General features: G+C 38.0%; 1 protein-coding gene across 21 annotated transcripts in view; it reads right to left on the reverse strand.

Annotated features, from left to right (window-relative positions):
• syne2b (spectrin repeat containing, nuclear envelope 2b) overlaps positions 1-18270 on the reverse strand; it is a 200618-nt gene that overhangs the window by 147624 nt on the left and 34724 nt on the right. For 18 of the 21 annotated variants that reach the window (XM_087279586.1, XM_087279596.1, XM_087279579.1 and 15 more), the window contains 17 exons: positions 18034-18192; positions 15318-17855; positions 15070-15204; positions 14764-14904; positions 13782-13975; positions 12139-12232; positions 11880-11962; positions 11651-11774; positions 9972-10117; positions 9559-9709; positions 6992-7587; positions 5800-5964; positions 4466-4616; positions 2833-2991; positions 2589-2756; positions 1363-1464; positions 1066-1269 (listed from right to left, as the gene is read on the reverse strand). In XM_087279586.1, the coding sequence (XP_087135712.1) occupies positions 1066-1269; positions 1363-1464; positions 2589-2756; positions 2833-2991; positions 4466-4616; positions 5800-5964; positions 6992-7587; positions 9559-9709; positions 9972-10117; positions 11651-11774; positions 11880-11962; positions 12139-12232; positions 13782-13975; positions 14764-14904; positions 15070-15204; positions 15318-17855; positions 18034-18192 (5310 nt within the window). The remainder of the gene's footprint in view (positions 1-1065; positions 1270-1362; positions 1465-2588; positions 2757-2832; positions 2992-4465; positions 4617-5799; positions 5965-6991; positions 7588-9558; positions 9710-9971; positions 10118-11650; positions 11775-11879; positions 11963-12138; positions 12233-13781; positions 13976-14763; positions 14905-15069; positions 15205-15317; positions 17856-18033; positions 18193-18270) is intronic. The other 3 variants (XM_087279597.1, XM_087279588.1, XM_087279584.1) reach the window with 1 other exon arrangement.

Genomic DNA, 18270 nt, shown 5'->3' on the forward strand with positions numbered 1-18270 from the left:
GGCTTCAGGTGTGCTTATATGCTGAGATAATTGCAGATGTCGCACACCTGCGCAAGCTTACGCTGCCAATTAATTTCATTCATTGGCCCGTTCAATACTCTCCAGATAAGCGGCTTCTGATCCGAATCCTCCCATTCATGGCACTTCCGTTCCCCTCCTCGGGGAACGAAGGGTTACTTCTGTAACCTCGAACGTTTTCCGGCAAAAAATATACTTGTGCAACATATAGTAAGGCCCAATCCCAATTCTATTTTTGTACCCCTACCACTTCCCCTTCCCCCTCCCCTTGGCCCTTACAACCGAGGGTTAAGGGGAAGGGCTTCAAAATTTACCCCTAGGAATTGGGACAGCACTACAGCACCTGCACACGTCATCATATGTCCTCGCAATCTCTTGCTTCATAAGAGATCAGATAATGGCGACTGCTGTAGTGATTCCAGTTGTGTTATTTTTTTGTATTTATCTTCAGGAAATCACTGAAGGCATATATTATGTTATCATAACGATCTAATGTGGCAAAAGGATCGTAACTGTACTGTGCCTTTACACAGTGGCCATATTCATTAATGTAAACACACCAAAAACAACATTAACATTATAGCAGACACTGTAAAACAGCCCATTGACAGCCACTAGACTTTTCTGACATGGTATTCCAGTGTCATAGTGTGTTAGAATGTTGTGGGACTGCTATACAGAAGTTATTATTAGGGATTATAGATCGCAAATAGATCCAAATTTTGCGTTTTTTATTTTAGCATTTTTTTAAAAAGCATAATGATAAAAAACGAAGGCTATGAATATATTAAAACGTTTGTTTGTTATAAAATTTTTTAATAATGACAAAAAATACTAATTTGTGGATCTCCTTACTTTCAGGTGCAGATGTGGCTGGTGTATTCTGGGAAATTTTTCTTACCCCTTGGTTTCGAGTGTGGTCCTGAAAAATCTCAATTTGAAGGGGTATTCAACCCTTTCCCTTAGCCCTACTCCTTCAAGCTAAATATATAAATATATAAATATATATATTATAAATATTACGCAGGTCTCTTAATTAAACAATACCTGTAAATGGGTCTCCAGCTCTAAGCGATCCTCTGAACTGAACATGTTTACAGAGGAGCGTATATTCTCCACAGACGATTGATAGGATTCAATCTTTTCAATCAGATGAGCTTTAACTTTGACGAGCTCCTGGAACACGTCAGTGCAGTCGGTAAATAGTTCCTTCACCTGCTCCATTTTCTTCCTCAGGTTTGTTTCCATTACCTATGTAAGACAGTGTGTGTGTTTGTGGGTACAATTTAGGAATAGTTAAGAATTACAATTAACTTAATAAACAGAAGTAAGCTGCAGGTTCACCTGTAACTCAAGGGGAGATTCCTTGCTCTGCAGCAGTTCCTGGATCTCCAGTAACTTTCTGTGGAAGTGCTCAAGATTGTCCTCCTGGGACTGAATCTCATTCTAATGAACACATAAAAAAAACATGAAATCAATCAATCAGTCTTTAAAGGAACACTCCACATTTCTTGACAAATGGCTCATTTTACAAGACTCCCAACAGTTAACTTGAATTATTTTTGAAACCATTTTGTCTATTTCTTGGCGGGGACACTATTAGCTTAGAAAAATTCATTGAATCGGATTTGACCATTAGCATTTCATTCAAAGAAAAACAAATCTATTGAAAGTTTGAGGCCTTTGTAGTAACAGTGCATAGTGTAAAAAGACAGATGGAAACCAAAGTTTCTATTTTCTAGGTCAATATTACTATGAACTATACTGTTATTCTGGCCTAATAGTCAAGAAAATGCCTGTACCAGGTGGAATAATTTTACAAAGCTCATTACGCAAAATAGATTTTCTTGACTATTGAGCCCGAATGGGAGTATATTTCCTAATAATATAGACACAGATATAACGTAAATGACTTTTCATTTTCTTCCATTGGAAATTTATTTAAACCTTTTTTTAGATTAAAATGCTAACGATAAAATTCAATTCAATGAGTTATGCTAAGCTGAATGGTTTTTAAAATGGTTTAAGTCAACTGTTTAAATCTAGGAGACTTTAAAAAAAAGGTGTTTATTTTGAGTGTTTTTACAACTCCTGCCTGTAATTTTTTTTAAACATTCTCTTTACTGTTTTTGAAAAGACAAAAAATGGGACACAGACTTCAAATTATTTGTATACAAAGTTACTAAACCATCATATTTTCATTAGAATTATTTACACTTTCACATTTATGCAAAAAAGTTTAAAAATTTAAATAAGTAAAACAAATAAATAAAAAATGGATTTATGATTTAGAATAATAACAAAATAACAACAACAACAACAACAATAATAATAATAATAACAATAATAATAATAATAATAATAATGATAAATGGGGGACTTTCAGATTATATTTAAAGAATACTTTTGTTAATGATGTATTACTTTTTTGATGGAAACAAATCTTGTCACTTTTTAAAAATATTCATCCCCAGGAGTTATAAAACATAATCCTGAACAGTAAAACAAATTCTTTATAAGCCTGAGAACATTTTGTATACATTTTAACCAGACAATTTGGAAAAGCACACCTTCATGCTGAGAACTTCTTCCTCACTGCTAAAGGGATGAGACTCTGAGAAGATGATGAGTTTAGTAGAAGCCCAGCTCTCCACTTCTCCACCCAGAACCAGTTGCTTCTCCCACAACTCCAGACCCACACGCAGATTATCCAGATAGCCGTCAGTCTTCTCCGACACCTGCCAAAACGACACGGCTTTACCAATTGAACAAAAGAAGTATGATAAATGTAAGCAGCAGTTTTCAAATCCTCACATCCAGCCATGAATCCACCAAAGCATCTGCCTCGGTCTCAAATGGAGTTTCTGAGCAATCAGGAATTTTCTTCAGCTGAGACTGCAACTGCCTGCACACAGATCTGAACTCCTCCATTTTAGGTCCAAGGCCATTGAGATCCTCTTTTATGCCAACAACCTAAAAAATAAAATCATTAATATATATATATATATATATATATATATATATATATATATATATATATATATATATATATATATATATATATATATATATATATGCATACTCTAAAAGAAATATGTTATATGGGGTTCTACAGGTTTTATCAATTCAACTTTAAGACTTTTTAAGACCATTTTAAGACCATAATAAATGAATACATTTATACATACTTACATAAGGTTAAACGCTAAAAATGCTATTTAATAAGTCAAAACCTTTAAAGAAAAATGTAAAAACAAATGTTATTGTAAGAAAGATAATTAAACCATATTAATAAGTAAATAAAGTTAATAAATAAACTTTAAATAAATTTTAATAAATAAAAACTTTCCTTTAAACTTTTATTAAAATATATCGTCAGTGATTGAAAGGGCATCCGCTGCCTGAAACATGTGCAGGATTAGTTGGTGGTTCATTCTGCTGTGGCGACCCCTGATTAATAAAGGGACTAAGCCGAAAAGAAAATGAAGGAATGATTTATGCCCATATATAATCACGTGCACTGAAATGCAGGGTTTCACACAATTCATTCATATTGTTGCAACACTAAACAATTAAATTAACTTAATTATTAAACAGCAAGTAAAAACAAGCAGCAAAAGTAATGTTTTTGAGTGTATATACATTCATTCATTTTCTTGTCGACTTAGTCCCTTTATTAATCCAGGGTCGCCACAGGGGAATAAACCGCCAACTTATCCAGCAAGTTTTTACGCAGCGGATGCCCTTCCAGCCGCAACCCATCTCTGGGAAACATCCACACACACATTCACACACTCACTCATACACTATGGAAAATTTAGCCTACCCAATTCACCTTTACCGTATGTCTTTGGACTGTGGGGGAAACCGGAGTACCCGGGGGAAACCCACGCGAAGGCAGGGAGAACATGCAAACTCCACACAGAAACGCCAACTTAGCCAAGCTTCAAACCAGCGACCTTCTTGCTGTGAGGCGACAGCACTACCTACTGTGCCACTGCCACGCCCAGTGTATATACAATTAAAGCTAATATATTTGACCATATATGTGCATATTTTTAGGTACAATGGTCTTAAAAATATATATTTATTTGCATATTTCTGTGTCAGATGTCTATGTGGGTATTGCAGATGATAACAAGCATCTAAAAAGCACTACAGAAATGAATGCAGCTGTTTAGTCAGAACAATGGAGAAAGAAACCTTGTTCAGACTAATAAAAGATCGGTCTATACATGTAGATGTTGAAAACTCAAGTTTAGTGCTAATGAAAAGTTTAATTATAGTATGAACTTTAAAAATAAAACCATCAACAATTCTGAGTTCAAAAAGTGAGCACTGACTGACCCCTGGTGGTGAAAAAAAAACTTCTGTGAAAGATACTTGATGGTGTGTCTCCATAAGAAATGAATACATTAGCATTTATTTGTGATTAGTGTAGGCATACTTTAGCTAGGAGGCGTTGCAGGTTGTCTTTGCCCATGTATGATGCCTGCTCGCTGATTGTTTGCTCTGCCCTCTGGAGTGTGTTGGTCAGGTAAGTGCGGCAGTTCTGAAACTTCTTCAGCAGTTCCATGAGAACAGTGCATTGTTCTAATCTGTGAAATACACAAAAACATGCACATATCAGTTTACAAACTCTGAGGTTCTGCCCATCACAGTAAGTTCCCTTGTACAAACGAAGAACCAGTTAGTGCACCCAAAAATGACAACACAGACACTTAAAACCTTCACATATCTTCAAAACATGAATTGATATAATTTTCAATAAAGTTTTTATCCACTGAAGGTTCATTACAATAAAACGTTTGAAGTTTTTCACCTTTTGGTGCTTTTTATTGTACCATATTTAATATGATCTATGTACGTTACGTATGTGCTTTAATCAATGTTTATGGATGAATAAAAAAAATTATAAAATGTGTTCAGCATATATCCATCATTTAACCTATAGTGACTTTTCTTTTTTCAACTATTTTTAAATAGCAAAGTTTTTTCGTATAAATTTTCATTGGTTTCCTTCTCTCAGGTTTCGTTTATAATTTGAATTTAGTTGCATTTCAAAGATTAAAAAAAAAAAAAATCAGTTCAGAACAACATGATAGCAGAAATACATTATGACTGTAGGGATGGATTTTACTCAGAATTAAAATGTGCCCTGTAATAAATCCAAAACAACTCTAGAATCTGGAGAAAAGAGCCCAGCATATATTTTGACACACTCTTGCCCTCTTCCCTAAACTTTCCTTCCCCTCTGGTATTGATAAATCCTCAGGTGTGACTAGTAAGGAGGTTTTGTTCATTATCTTTTAGCGGTTTCAAAATTAATAGTTTAATAATAATCATAAACGGTTATTTTTTTACTGACATAATTTATCTCATATGCGCTTTGTCGCCGGGGCGTGAAACTCTGAGAGGCGTCTGGTCCCTAATGACCATACAATTAAGAATATCGGACCCAAATATCAAAATCTAAATTGTATCAAAACTAAAAATATGATCAGCTAAAAAACATAAATGGCAAATTTAGAATAATCAAAATTGGAGTCAGATTAAATTCTGCGTAAAGTCAGAAGTGAAACTGGTCAATAAATTTTAATGAAGTAAAAAACTTCTTCCAGAAGCTTCTTCCACGACACTGGATTCTATCATTGGGCTGGTGGGTGAAAGCTTACATGACTGAAAAAATGATGATTAATTGAAAATTTTGGTTGAACTAAAAGGCTTTAAAGCTAATTCAGTTCATTTACTTTTGTGGAGACCTCAGCATATAGTACCGACCTGTCAGATACAGCTCTCTCAGTCTCTTCCCAAAGAAAGTCCAGCTCTTCTTCTGCTGGATCAGGGTTCTCGTTCTCTGACAGTTCAGACACAGCCACTTTTATGCTTTCGTATTCAGGACGAAGACAGTTCAGCTGCAATTCCAGATCAGACAGTGCTCGTATCCTGAACACAAATGCAAAACACACTCTTTAATGCTCATTTCATCCCATTTTTAATTTTAATTTTAAAAGTGCAGGTTCAGGCCCTCACAAAGTACACTTTGATTGATATGAATGGTAATTTTGTTTTCATAATAAGTACATGACTTTTTCTACCCAGCAATAATGTCTAAAAGGTATACAAACATTGTTGTCTTCACTAAAACACAGCTAAATTTGAATTGTTAGTGAAAATCTTTTACACTTCCAACAGTCTCAAAATAGGCTGATCACCGAATAAACAGGAATGAAGGACCACACACATTTGATGTCTGTCTAATCTAAGTATTTGATGACTAGTCTATTTTCAGACTATTGCTAGATGTCTATTAAAATTTCACTGACAGCCCCAATTTAGCCATGTGTTAGTGAAAATGTCTACAGTATTTTTCGACATCTATTCGATATCTTTTAAAAAACATAATTAATTGGCAGTAATTACCATTGTTAAGCTATTTTCGCAAGACAGAAGACCACTTTGAGTACTCAGAAATTAATAAATTGTAAGAAAAGTATAAAAATTACGATACAAAAGTCAAAAATGAAAGCTCAAATGGGACTAGGAAAAACAGGATGTCTGGTAGCTTTATCTTATTAAAAAAGATATTGTAAATTGAACATATTGAATTACATACTAAATTGCATTTAATTTAATTACATAACTTCATATCAACATTTATCAAGCTCAAGTGAAGACATTATTTTGGTAAATGAAAGTGGCTTTAAGATGGAAACACAAAGAACATATTTTATTCTACAGTTTTTTGGATTGGCTACATTTTACTTAGATGGTCTCCTTAGACGTTCTGCTAACTATAAGTAACTTTACAACAATATAAACCCAACTGTCATTAGTAGAATATTAGAAGAATCAAATGTTTGTCCCTAGTTAAAAGTAGACTCAAAACTTCCACTTGTCCACAAAAACGACAAATAAACTACATATATTCATTTTGCAACATAAAATTAATGTAAGAAAGAACCAGGGATACCTGTGCTGCACAGCTGGCATGGTGGGATCCTTCAGACCCTGTTTTTCTGCCGCCCCCTGCACCTTCCTCAGCTCTGTCTGCATGGTCTTCCTCCTCAGACCAAGTCCCTGATTCTGCTGTTCCTTCTGGATTTCATTCTGTCGAATCATTAAGCGATCATCTGCCTCTTCCACCTTGTGAACCAGGACACCCACCATGTCCAGACAGCAGACAGGGCTCCCATCCTGGGTCACCTCCAGCTGTGCTCCACCCAATAACTGGTCCAGCTGTGGTGCTTTATCCTTAAGGCTGCTGACTCCTTTTCTGATGAGTGCCAGCTTGGACCTGCTGTCCTGCAGCACCATGGAATCATTGCTTGGGGCGCTGAGCACAGAAGTGACGTCAAGCTCCACTGTGCGAAGGGACATGAGGAAGCGGTCGAGGGCACGGGCAGCGGCGTCACTCTTGCGCACCTGTTGTCTGAGACGATCCAGGCTGGATCTGTGGTTCAGAACCACCTGGGTCAGAGGAGAACGGTCCCGCAGCTCTAGGTGACTGGGCTCGGAGTCAAATCGAGACAGCCGATCCATCTCTGTCTGGATACTTTCATCTAAGTCCTGCAAATGAGAGAGAGAGAAAAGTATATTTTTAGATAAAAAAAATATGTGATTGAGGAGGAGAGCCAAGTTTAACATGATGTGAAAATACCTTTTTATTACTGAATTATTTATTTTATTAAATCATCTTTACTTAGAAATTGCACAAAAAAGTACTGCTGATTGAAATGAACTGCAAATAGTCATAAACTATATACTGTAAATCTATGATGAGAAATGATTCACAAATGTTGATAAAAGGGTGTCAGCTGAACTAAACCATATAAGTAGACAATAAATTAATTACTTAAGTTACTTTTGGGTTAGTAATCAGTTACTTTTTAGTTATTTTTCATCTGGGTTAGGCTTGTTTGTTTAAAATAACAAACTTTATATTATATAAAGACCTAAAAAATTCAAAAGTAAAGCTTTTACACCAAACGTTGGCTGCTACTATATCAATTTCATGTGTTGGTTAGAACAAAAACTCCTTTTAATATGGAAACAATTCCTTATATCGTACTGTATGTCGTTGCTTTTAGTTAGAAAACGACTTAAATCAGCCATAAGGCTCGATTGTTAGGCGCTCATGTTGGCCTTCAATTTGGCAACCTGCTTTTGTTTTGATCAGGAATGCAATACCTAGTTCAACCACTGGGTGTCAACTATCATACTGCAATTTTAAGGGTACTGAAGGATATTAAATATATTTTAGTGCAAGTGAGATGAGTAAATACATGTTCACATTTTAGTTTCACCTTTACACATTGTAAATAACACATCAGTCAATAAATGAAAAAATAAATGATCTGGAATTGAACTAAATGTAAATCAGATATTTGCTTAAAATTGCAAAAGGAAGATGTTTCTATTTTCAATCATTTCATTGGTCTTTTATATGACAAAACAAGTTAACTATTGAGAGGTAAACAGTAATATATTGTCCAATATTAATCCCATCCCCTAACTCGGGGGGTGTCAAACTCAATTCCATGGATGGCGAAGCCCTGCACAGTTTAGTTCCAACCCTGCTCCAACACACTTACCTGAAGGTTTCAAACAAGCCTGAAGGACTCAATTAGTTTGATCAGGTGTGTTTAATTAGGGTTGGAACTAAACTGTGCAGAGCTGCGGCCCTTTTGGAACTGAGTTTGACACCTGCGCCATAACTCCTCATTCATTAACTCAACTAACATAACAAGAAAATAAAGTTATGAACACATAAACACCAAATGAAGTGCATTAGATGTTTCTTTACAAGTTACTTGGAAAATTAATCTAAATACCTAAGTTACGTAACTTGTAATGTTACTTCCAACACAGTGCACTAATATTTTTGCACATTTTAAATAATTAATTATATTATTGTGTTAAATTAATAACATGGCTACACGGTGACTTAGTGGTTAGCACTGTTGCCTCACAGCAAGAAGGTCGCTGGTTCGAGCCCCGGCTGGGTCAGTTAATGTTTCTGTATGGAGTTTGCATCTTCTCCCTGTTTCTGAGTGGGTCTCCTCCAGGTGCTCCAATTTCCCTCACAGTCCATAGACATGCGGCATAAAAGAATTAAATAAACTAAATTGGTTGTAGTGTATGTGTGAATGCAAGAGTGTGTGGGTGTTTCCCAGTACTGGGTTGCGGCTGGAAGGCTATCCGATGCGTAAAACATATGCTGGATAAGTTAGCAGTTCATTCCACTGTGGCGACCTCTAAGTAATAAAGGGACTTAGCCGAAGGAAAATGAATGAATGAATGAAACTGATAACCCTTTCTGCTTTAAAAATTCTTTATATAGTATTTATAATTACTATTTTGTTATGTTATGTTCTGTTCTGTTATGTTATGTTAGATAATATTATGTTAGATTATATTATTATAGCTAATAAAACAAACAACATTAACTAAATAGGACTCAATGAAAGTTATAACATTTATTTATGGAATTATCTAATTTAATTATCCAACCTTCTAAAATTATAAATAGTTTCTCACCTTCACATCTCTCAAAATTGCAGGATTAGCTAGTGTATATCCCTTGATGTCTTTGGGCTCTTTGATGAACTTGTCAAGTTTTTCAGAAATTTCTGAAATCTTCAGCGTAATGGAGTCCATGAGCTCAAGAGCTGCTCCCAGCGAATCCACCCTGGCAGAGTGCATAGACGTTTAACAAACAACACAAGACACACACACAGGCAGTCTGGCTACAGGATATTTTCAGTGGAACTGCTTGATTTGAACAGATCACATGCTTCTTAGGGTGGCACTGGGTGAAAGACCAACAGCAGCTGTAATGTGTTTCTATCTACAGTAAATACACTTATTTCAGCTCAGTAACACATAAAAACATACTGTACCACTTCAGATGTTTGATATATGAGTGTTGTTTTCATGATGCAAACACAAACCTGCCCTGTAACTGTGACTTCTGCTCTCTCCACCGGACGGTGAGCTCCATGCGGTCCTGCTCAACTGCTCGCTCATTGTACTGAACACACTGCATACACATCGTTTCATACTCTTTCCAGAGAGATTCGGTCTCGTCCCACAGAGACTAAACCAAAGATTAAAAAAAGAGCAGAGGACTGTCATGCTCAGTACTGAAATTCCTGTTGCTAAAACAGTAGAGCTTGTTGCTAATAACACCAAGGTCATGAGTTTGATTCCCAAAGAAACGCATGAGTTGTCAAATTGTATAACTTGAAGGGAGCCCCTCTAAAATATACAGTGTTTGCTGAATGCATAAATGTAAGAAAATGCCATGTGTCTTTAAGATGTTACAGTAGTGCTTGTTGAAAGTGTGTTCAAGCGGAAAGGTAAAGAGGCTGTTTAAAAAATGAAATCAAGCATGCATCTGATTCAATTCAGCAGAATGTACTCAAAATACAAGATATCTGATCACATTAGAAAATGGTTAAACAACAGGGACAACTTTAGTCATTTAAAATTGCATAATAATGTCAGTAACACTTTATAAAAATGGTCCATTAGGTAATGTTAATTAACAAACAATTAGTAATACATTTATTATCAACCCAGGCTCATTCTGATTACGTACCGCTATATACATTTCTGGAGAGTGCCAAATATGTCCCAGGAGCTATGTTTTTTTTTTGATGTTTTCGCAAATCCACCAGAGGGTGCTGTGTATGCTTTTTCAGGTCTCAAATTTCTTTTGCGAGTGCCATTCACACTTGCTGTTCTCGCGTAAATCCACCAGCGACCACTATCGACTACTGACTGGCTGATTGAATGACTGACTGACTGACTGATTGATTGATTGATTGACCAACCGAACCCCCCACCCTCCTCCTTCCCTAAGCCCAACTCATAGTATTTTTAAAAGCACCGATTGATCAGCGTCCCCCCACTTCCCTAAACCCAACCGACAGTGTTTTCAAAAGCAATCTAGAAAAAGAAAAGTCTTCGCGTCAGCTTGATTTTTACCACGTTTTCAGATTTTACCATGTACTCAATCTGTCATTTACTTGTTGTTTTTGTTTTTTTGGCTTTTGATTTTGTTTTAACTGCTTTCTGGAACCGTTCTTCACTAGACTTGAACCCTGTCATTGCGGTCAATACCGCACTGCATCTCAAACCCTCCGACGTACACAGCACACAACTGGACAAATTCACTGGTAATAGCGGCAAAGCCATCCTCATGGAGGTAAGCGGTCAGCTAGTAATCCCGAAAGGAACAGCATCACATCGCCTGTAGCATTCCTTTTAAAGACGAAATGCTGCCATACGTACCTCTGGCTACATAATTTGCGATCTCTAGGAACGTTCATAGGGCTATGTTTTCAGAATTAGCCTATGTTGTTTATTATGGGATTTATTCATCTGTATTCTCTGTTTATTCTGAATATCTGTATTCATCATGATATTTAAGTTAAATAACGTTAGTTCATGTTAACTTGGAGTGCATTAATTAATGTTAACAAGCATAACATTGGAATTTAATGATGCATTAGTTACTGTTAGTAAGATTGTTCATACTAAATGTTAGTAAATAAAGTAACTAACATTCACTAATGGACCATTATTCTAAAGTATTATTCTGAAATGACTAACTTAAAACTATTACCTTTAATTCTCTCAGTCGTTTCTGCAGGTCTGTAGGAGTGACTGATTCTGAGGGATGATCTCCCAGCATGCATTGTTCATTTCTATTTAGCTGACCCTGTAATGCGAATCTGGAGCTACGGTACCTGAGTGGTGCAAGGAAAAAAGAGGTAGACCATAAGATCCACACACAAAATTAAATCGTACTGAATATAGTAACATATAAAGCTGTTTTCTTTTTAAATCCATACCTGTCCTCTTCTGTACTCGTTTGTTTCACTATCTCTCTCTTCTCCACAGTTCTCGGTCGCTGGGGGCTAACTGGTATAACAGCCTAAAACAACATCACAAGTTCTCAACATCTTTCATTCAGTCCTAGTAAAACAGTCAGTTCACTGCATGCTTATCTACAGTAGATACAATAACAAAAGGTAACTTTTCTGTTTGTAAATTTAATAGGTTCTAAAATACATAATATACAGGTGATATAAAATATTCATAAAGTTTTACCTCAGGGATATTAACCTCTTTGGGCTTCTCAACAGGTGGTGGGATTGTCGGTGCTTTCTGAGTTTGTGGCTCTTTTGCTTGCTCAGTTTGTGAACTATTGGTTAATAAAAAGAAACATTTAAAGGTTAGTTTACCGAAAAAGGAGAATGCACTAACTATTAACTCATCATTAAGTGGTTCAAAGCCATTATGAGTTTCTTTATTCTATTGATCTTGAAACAATATATTTTGATGAAAGCTAAAAAACTGTAACCATTGCCGTCCATAGTAGGAAGAGCAAATACCATGGAAGTCAGCGGTTCCAGGTTTCTAGCTTTCTTTAAATTGTCTTCTTTTGTGACTTGCGAGACACACTCTGTCCATTTAAATCAGACTATTTATCAACACTCCATGCTTTTTGAAAACATTTGGGATTTCTCAAGCGTTTACAAACCACCTGTAAGTGACACTTTCTCCTCATTTTAATTACTTGTCATAGCATTTATATAATGCTATTCTCTGTTGATTAAAGTGCTTCGTTTATCCTCGTTTGTAAGTCACTTTCAATAAAAGTGTCTGTTAAATGAATAAATGTACAGTCTCCGGCCACTTTATTAGGTACACCTTACTAGTACCGGTTTCGACCCCCTTTTGCTATAGAACTGCCTTAATCCTTCATGGCATAGATTCAAAAAGGTACTGGCACGGTAGCATTACGCAGTTGCTGCAGATTTGTCAGCTGCGCATCCATGATGCGAATCTCCCATTCCACCACATCCCAAAAATGCTCTATTGGATAGAGATCTGGTGACTGTGGAGGCCATTTGAGTATAGTAAACTCCTTGTCATGTTAAAGAAACCAGTCTGAGATGATTCGCGTTTTATAACATGGCGCATTATCTTGCTAGAGATCAGAAGATGGGTACACTGTGGTCATAAAGGGATGGACATGGTCAGCCACAAAACTCAGGTAGGCTGTGGCATTGACACGATGCTCAATTGGTACTAATGGGCCCAAAGTGTGTCAAGAAAATATCCCCCACACCATTACACCACCATCACCAGCCTGAACCATTGATACAAGGTAAGATGGATCGATGCTTTCATGTTGTTTATGGCAAATTCTGAAAATTCTAGTAGATTAGCAGTTTCTGAAATACTCAGACCAACCCGTCTGGCACCCAAAACCATGCCGCTTAAGTTCAAAGTCACGTAAATCCCCTTTCTTCCCCATTCTGATGCTCGGTTTGAACTGCAGCAGATCTTCTTGACAATGTCTACATGCCTAAATACATTTTGTTGCTGCTTAAGTTCAAAGTCACGTAAATCCCCTTTCTTCCCCATTCTGATGCTCGGTTTGAACTGCAGCAGATCTTCTTGACAATGTCTACATGCCTAAATACATTTTGTTGCTGCCATGGGATTGGTTGATTAGAAATTTGCATTAACGAGCAGTTAGACAGGTGTACCTAATAAAGTGGCCGGTGAGTGTAAATGTAATGTACATGTTGTGTTTATCAAAAAATAAAAAAAATAAAATGATAAAGTTTTAAAACAAGTAAAGGGTGAGTTAAACGATGACAGAATTTCCATTTTGAGTAAACTAAAGTCTAGTAAGGTTGTATTAGAGATATGAGATATATGAGAGTGGCTCTCATGGTTACCCAGTGTCTGGAGCAGGTGTCTCTGCGTCTCCACTGAACTGACGCTGGATGGCAGCAAGCCGTCTCTCACATTCTCTGAGCTGAGCTTGTGCAAGCCTGTGTGCATCTTCAGGACTCAGAGTATCACACAGCTCTTTTAGAGCTTCTAACTGCTTTCCTGCCTCTGCCAGACTGCCCTCTGTTGAAAAACAAGCCTGCAGGAAAAGAGACAAAAACATATTGTTACTTTTAATAATATTTTCATCTTTGTTTTATTGTTTATTAAAGGTGCAATAGATATCCTGATATCAATCATTAAATTAAGTGGTTTAAATGTATTTATATGATTTTTAAGATTCTGTGAAAGGTGTCAGACGAAGAAAAGTACGTCCAATCAACACTTTGTCCAAACATTATGATAGGCTGTCCAGCCTAGCTGTCAAACTATGTAATAGCATACCTACTGCATGTGCACCCTGTTAGGGCAGAAATCAGTAAATCATCAGCGCCTTCATGGACAGGGTTCAAATAAAACATGCAAACATCTTTTTTAATTACGGTTTGCTGTTGTTAATACTAACTGTACTATAAAGTTTTCTCTGTTGTGAATGTTGTGTTGTATTGTTGTAAGGTTTTCTAATGCATGTTCATTCCTTTGGGAGACATGTATTTGAAATGCGATTTGCATGATAGGATGTAGGTTTTCAGTGCCATCAGCCTAATGTTAGCATTTTCCAAGATCTCCTATTGCACCTTTAATATTATTTCTTTACTCTGCACAAGCAAGCACTGATGAAAATTGTTTAGTTTTTTGTCATGCCAAGTGAGTGAGTAGTGATGTGGTTAAGAGGAAAAACGAGACCATGAAATTTAAGGATTAATGGACCCCAAAAACAAATGTTTCAACAGGATGAACTAAAATGCAGTTGAGAGAAAATCATCCCCACACCCATCTGTCCATAAGATTTTTCATGCTCTGTATTTGGGGTGATTGTAACTTTACCTCTCCTATTGATTCAGGGCTAAAGCTGAGTCTTTCCTTCTTAAAGTGTCTTTCACATGCCTCAACCAAACAGTTAAAATGCAGACGGGTTAACTCAAATCTGAGTTGCCTCACAAATTCTGATATTTCCAGTCGAACAGCCTAAAAATATTTATTAAAGTAAAACACAACAGCAAGCAAACAAACACTCAAATACAAAGAGTTGCATATGGTGAACAGCATTTCAGTTAGTATGTGAAATGATTAACAACAGTAAGTCACACGGCAGATACAAATAAACAAGCACTAAAAATTCTACGCAAATACCTTCCACTGTGTTCTAACAGACTGAGTGAAGAACTCCATGTCTCTAAGTTCAGATGGGGTGCAGAAAGCTTCCATGCCTTCTGCAGCCCTCAAGAACTCTTCAAGGAGCTCAGGGTCCAGAGATCGGAGAGTCTCCTTAAAAAAAAAATCACACCAAAAATGTCCTTTATTCATCCGTAAAAGAACAAGACACACCAATGTATTTTTGTCAAAACTGGCAAACTAACATATGTCTAAAATAGACAAACCTCCTTAACCGACACTTGTTCATCCGTCATTCGCTTATCCTTAAATACACTGATAGCTTCAAGAATGTGCTCCTGAAGACAATGCTTAGCTTCCTCAAATCTGTCCCTAACTAGAGCCTGTGCCTTTTTATAAGCCTCAGTATAGGCTTGAGGAGGGGCCTGGGCAAGCACTGGCTGCTTGACCCGAGGAGTTGACTGCTGTTGGGGTGGTTCCTGTACTGGCAATTGTGGTTTTGTCAGATCTTGGGGCTGAAATTCTCCCTGGGAAGCTTGGCTTTGGATGAGGGATTCAGATGGGGCCTCTGTCCTGGATGGACCCCACTGTTGCTGGCTTTGCTGGGGCTGTTGTGGACTCTGAGGTCTTATGGGAGCTTTAACAGTTGGCTGATTCCATGGAGCAATTGGATGGGGAACTCCATGTAATGTAGTCTGGGAAGAAACTTGAAACTGATGTTCTGTCCTGACTGGACCCCACTGCCGTTGAGGGCTTTGTGGCCTTGGTAGGGGTTGATATTGGGACTGAGGATGTGGACCTTGCCCTTGAGCTTCAGCCCTAGGGTATACTGGGCTGACACTCTCTGGACTGACTGGCCTCCAAGGCTGAACTGGACCTTGAGGTCTTATCTGTGATTGACCCCAAGGTGATTCAGGTCTTGGAGAGTGCCATTGCTGAGGCTGTGGTTGTGGATGGGTTTTAGGATAAACAGATATTTGAGGTTGGGGTTGTACTGCCTGACCTGGAACAGTGGGATAGGTCTGGGCTACAATGCCTGGTCTTGTTGGTGACCATTGCTGAGGTTGGGCTGGAGGGAAGCTTTGAGGTTGGGGATGAGTTTGGAAATGAGCCAGAGGCTGCATTTGGGCAGAAACTGGTCCTTGAATTTTGGGGTAATTTTGGGTGGCATCTCTGGGTGGACACCACAGTGGTTGCCCTTCAGGTTGAGTCATAAGTGGAGCACTTCCCTGTGCTTTCAGCTGAGGTTGGGTCTGAGTTTGAACAGGCATCTGAGACTGAGGCATAGAGATGATTCTGGGTTGTATGGGGGATGCACCTTTGGATTGAGGGGCAAGTACCGTCGGACTGTGGAGTATTTGTGACTGAGTTTGCACTGCTCCATGTGGTGACTGTTGCCTCGGCATAATCATTTGTGGTTGCATGGGAGGTGTTGGGTACTGCTGGACTGGTCTGGAAATACCTTGGGGCATTGCTTGGGCCACTGGAAATGTTTGTGGTTGTGGTACTGCAGGGTGAGACTGAAGGATGGTCTGTTGAGGCTGCCATTGGGGCATAACTTGTGGCTGCATGGGAGTCATGAATTGAGGTTGTGCTTGTTTTGGGATCATCACATCAGGTTGCTGTGATTTCACCATGTGAGGTTGTTTTTGTTGTTGAATGGGTGCAGCATGTGTGGTTTTTAAAGTTGCTTGGGCTTGAGTTAATATAACAGGTTGAGGTTGGCTTAGAACTTGATGATTTGTAACAGTCATTGACTGTTGTGGTTGTTTTTGTGTCATTGGTTGTGCGGGAACTACTGGCTCAGTTTGAGCTAGTATTTGTGTCACCTTCTCCTGTGCAACAAGTTGTTTTTGCTTCAGGCACTTCTCATCACTCTCAACAACATATTTTGGCTGTGCTGTCACACTGCTTTGAGGAGGTCCCTGAGCTTCTGTAGGGCTAACAGCAACTATTTGCTGTGGTGGTGCTTGAGAACTTATTTGGCCTTTGTACACTGGTTTTGGTTGAGACTGTGGGACCTCTTGAGCTGTTTTGGGGGTAATGTTTTCCAATTGACTCCTCTGTTGTAGCCAAGGCCTGTTCTGCAGATTTGCCTGGGACTTTTTAGATTTCCTCTTCTGATTTGGAGCTTGATTTTGACCTGTAATGTCTTTCTGTAGTTGTGCTTCTAATTGGTCCTGAAGTTGTGGCTGTGTTGACATTAATCCTTGAACCATTTGCTGTTTTGAAGATTGAGTTTTATCTTGTTGTTGGATCTGCACATGTGCCTGTGTTGTTAGTTGTTGTTCATGATGACCTTGTGATGCTACTTTTTGTTGATTTTGTGAAGGTTGGCTGGGTATTGGAGCTTGCACTTGTCTCTGGTTTTCTGCCAGCTGTTGTGTTGTCTGACTTTCTACACAATGTTCTTTGACTATGTGACTTTTTGCTTGAGCTTCGACAACTTTTTGTGACTTAAGCTCAATGGACTGACAGTCTTTTTCCTGCTCACAGGGGTGTATTTGTGATTGTGGGCTACCTTTCTCCGCTTCATAGTCTTGTACAACAATCATAGGTACAGGCTGACTACACTGCTGGGTCTTGAGGACTACAGAAGGTACCTCTGAGGGCATCTGAGAAGATATTGGGACTTTTGCCCTAACTGCGGGCTGGGTTTCTGGTTGGCTAGTGGCTCCCGATTGAGAGGTTTGGGACTCTTTCTCTGCCTCTTGATACGGGACAAATATCTTTGAAGGGGGCTGGTCTCTGGAAGGGCTTCTGTCTCTGCAAGACCCCAAAGAGCTGAGCATCCCTACAGCTTCCTGGTAAAATTTAACATAATTTTAAAATTATAATGCATTTGCATACAATTCTAAAACAAGGTTAGTTATGCTTAGATAATACATCCTGATTGCTAATTACTTAGTGATTAGTTTTTGGTAGTTTCAGCGTTGTACATTTTCTTTATTTGATGCAACCATCTATAAATAATTGACAGACCTGTGACTTTTCAACAGCAGCACGAACCCTATCCTGCATGGTGGATGCAATGAGATACTGCAACGGTGAAGACTTCTGAAAACTCATGACCATGACTTGCAGATCCTGCTCCTCCATAACCACCTGACCCTCTAACTGTAGCCCTCTTGAAATTAACACCTACAGAAAAAAAAGAAGAAACCTTAATTCCAAATCAGAGGTATTTCAATGAGAGGTGGTAAAAAAATTAACATTTTG

This window comes from Danio rerio, chromosome 13 (genome assembly GCF_052040795.2).
Source record: "Danio rerio strain M-AB ecotype USA chromosome 13, GRCz13ab, whole genome shotgun sequence".
Lineage (NCBI taxonomy): Eukaryota > Metazoa > Chordata > Actinopteri > Cypriniformes > Danionidae > Danio > Danio rerio.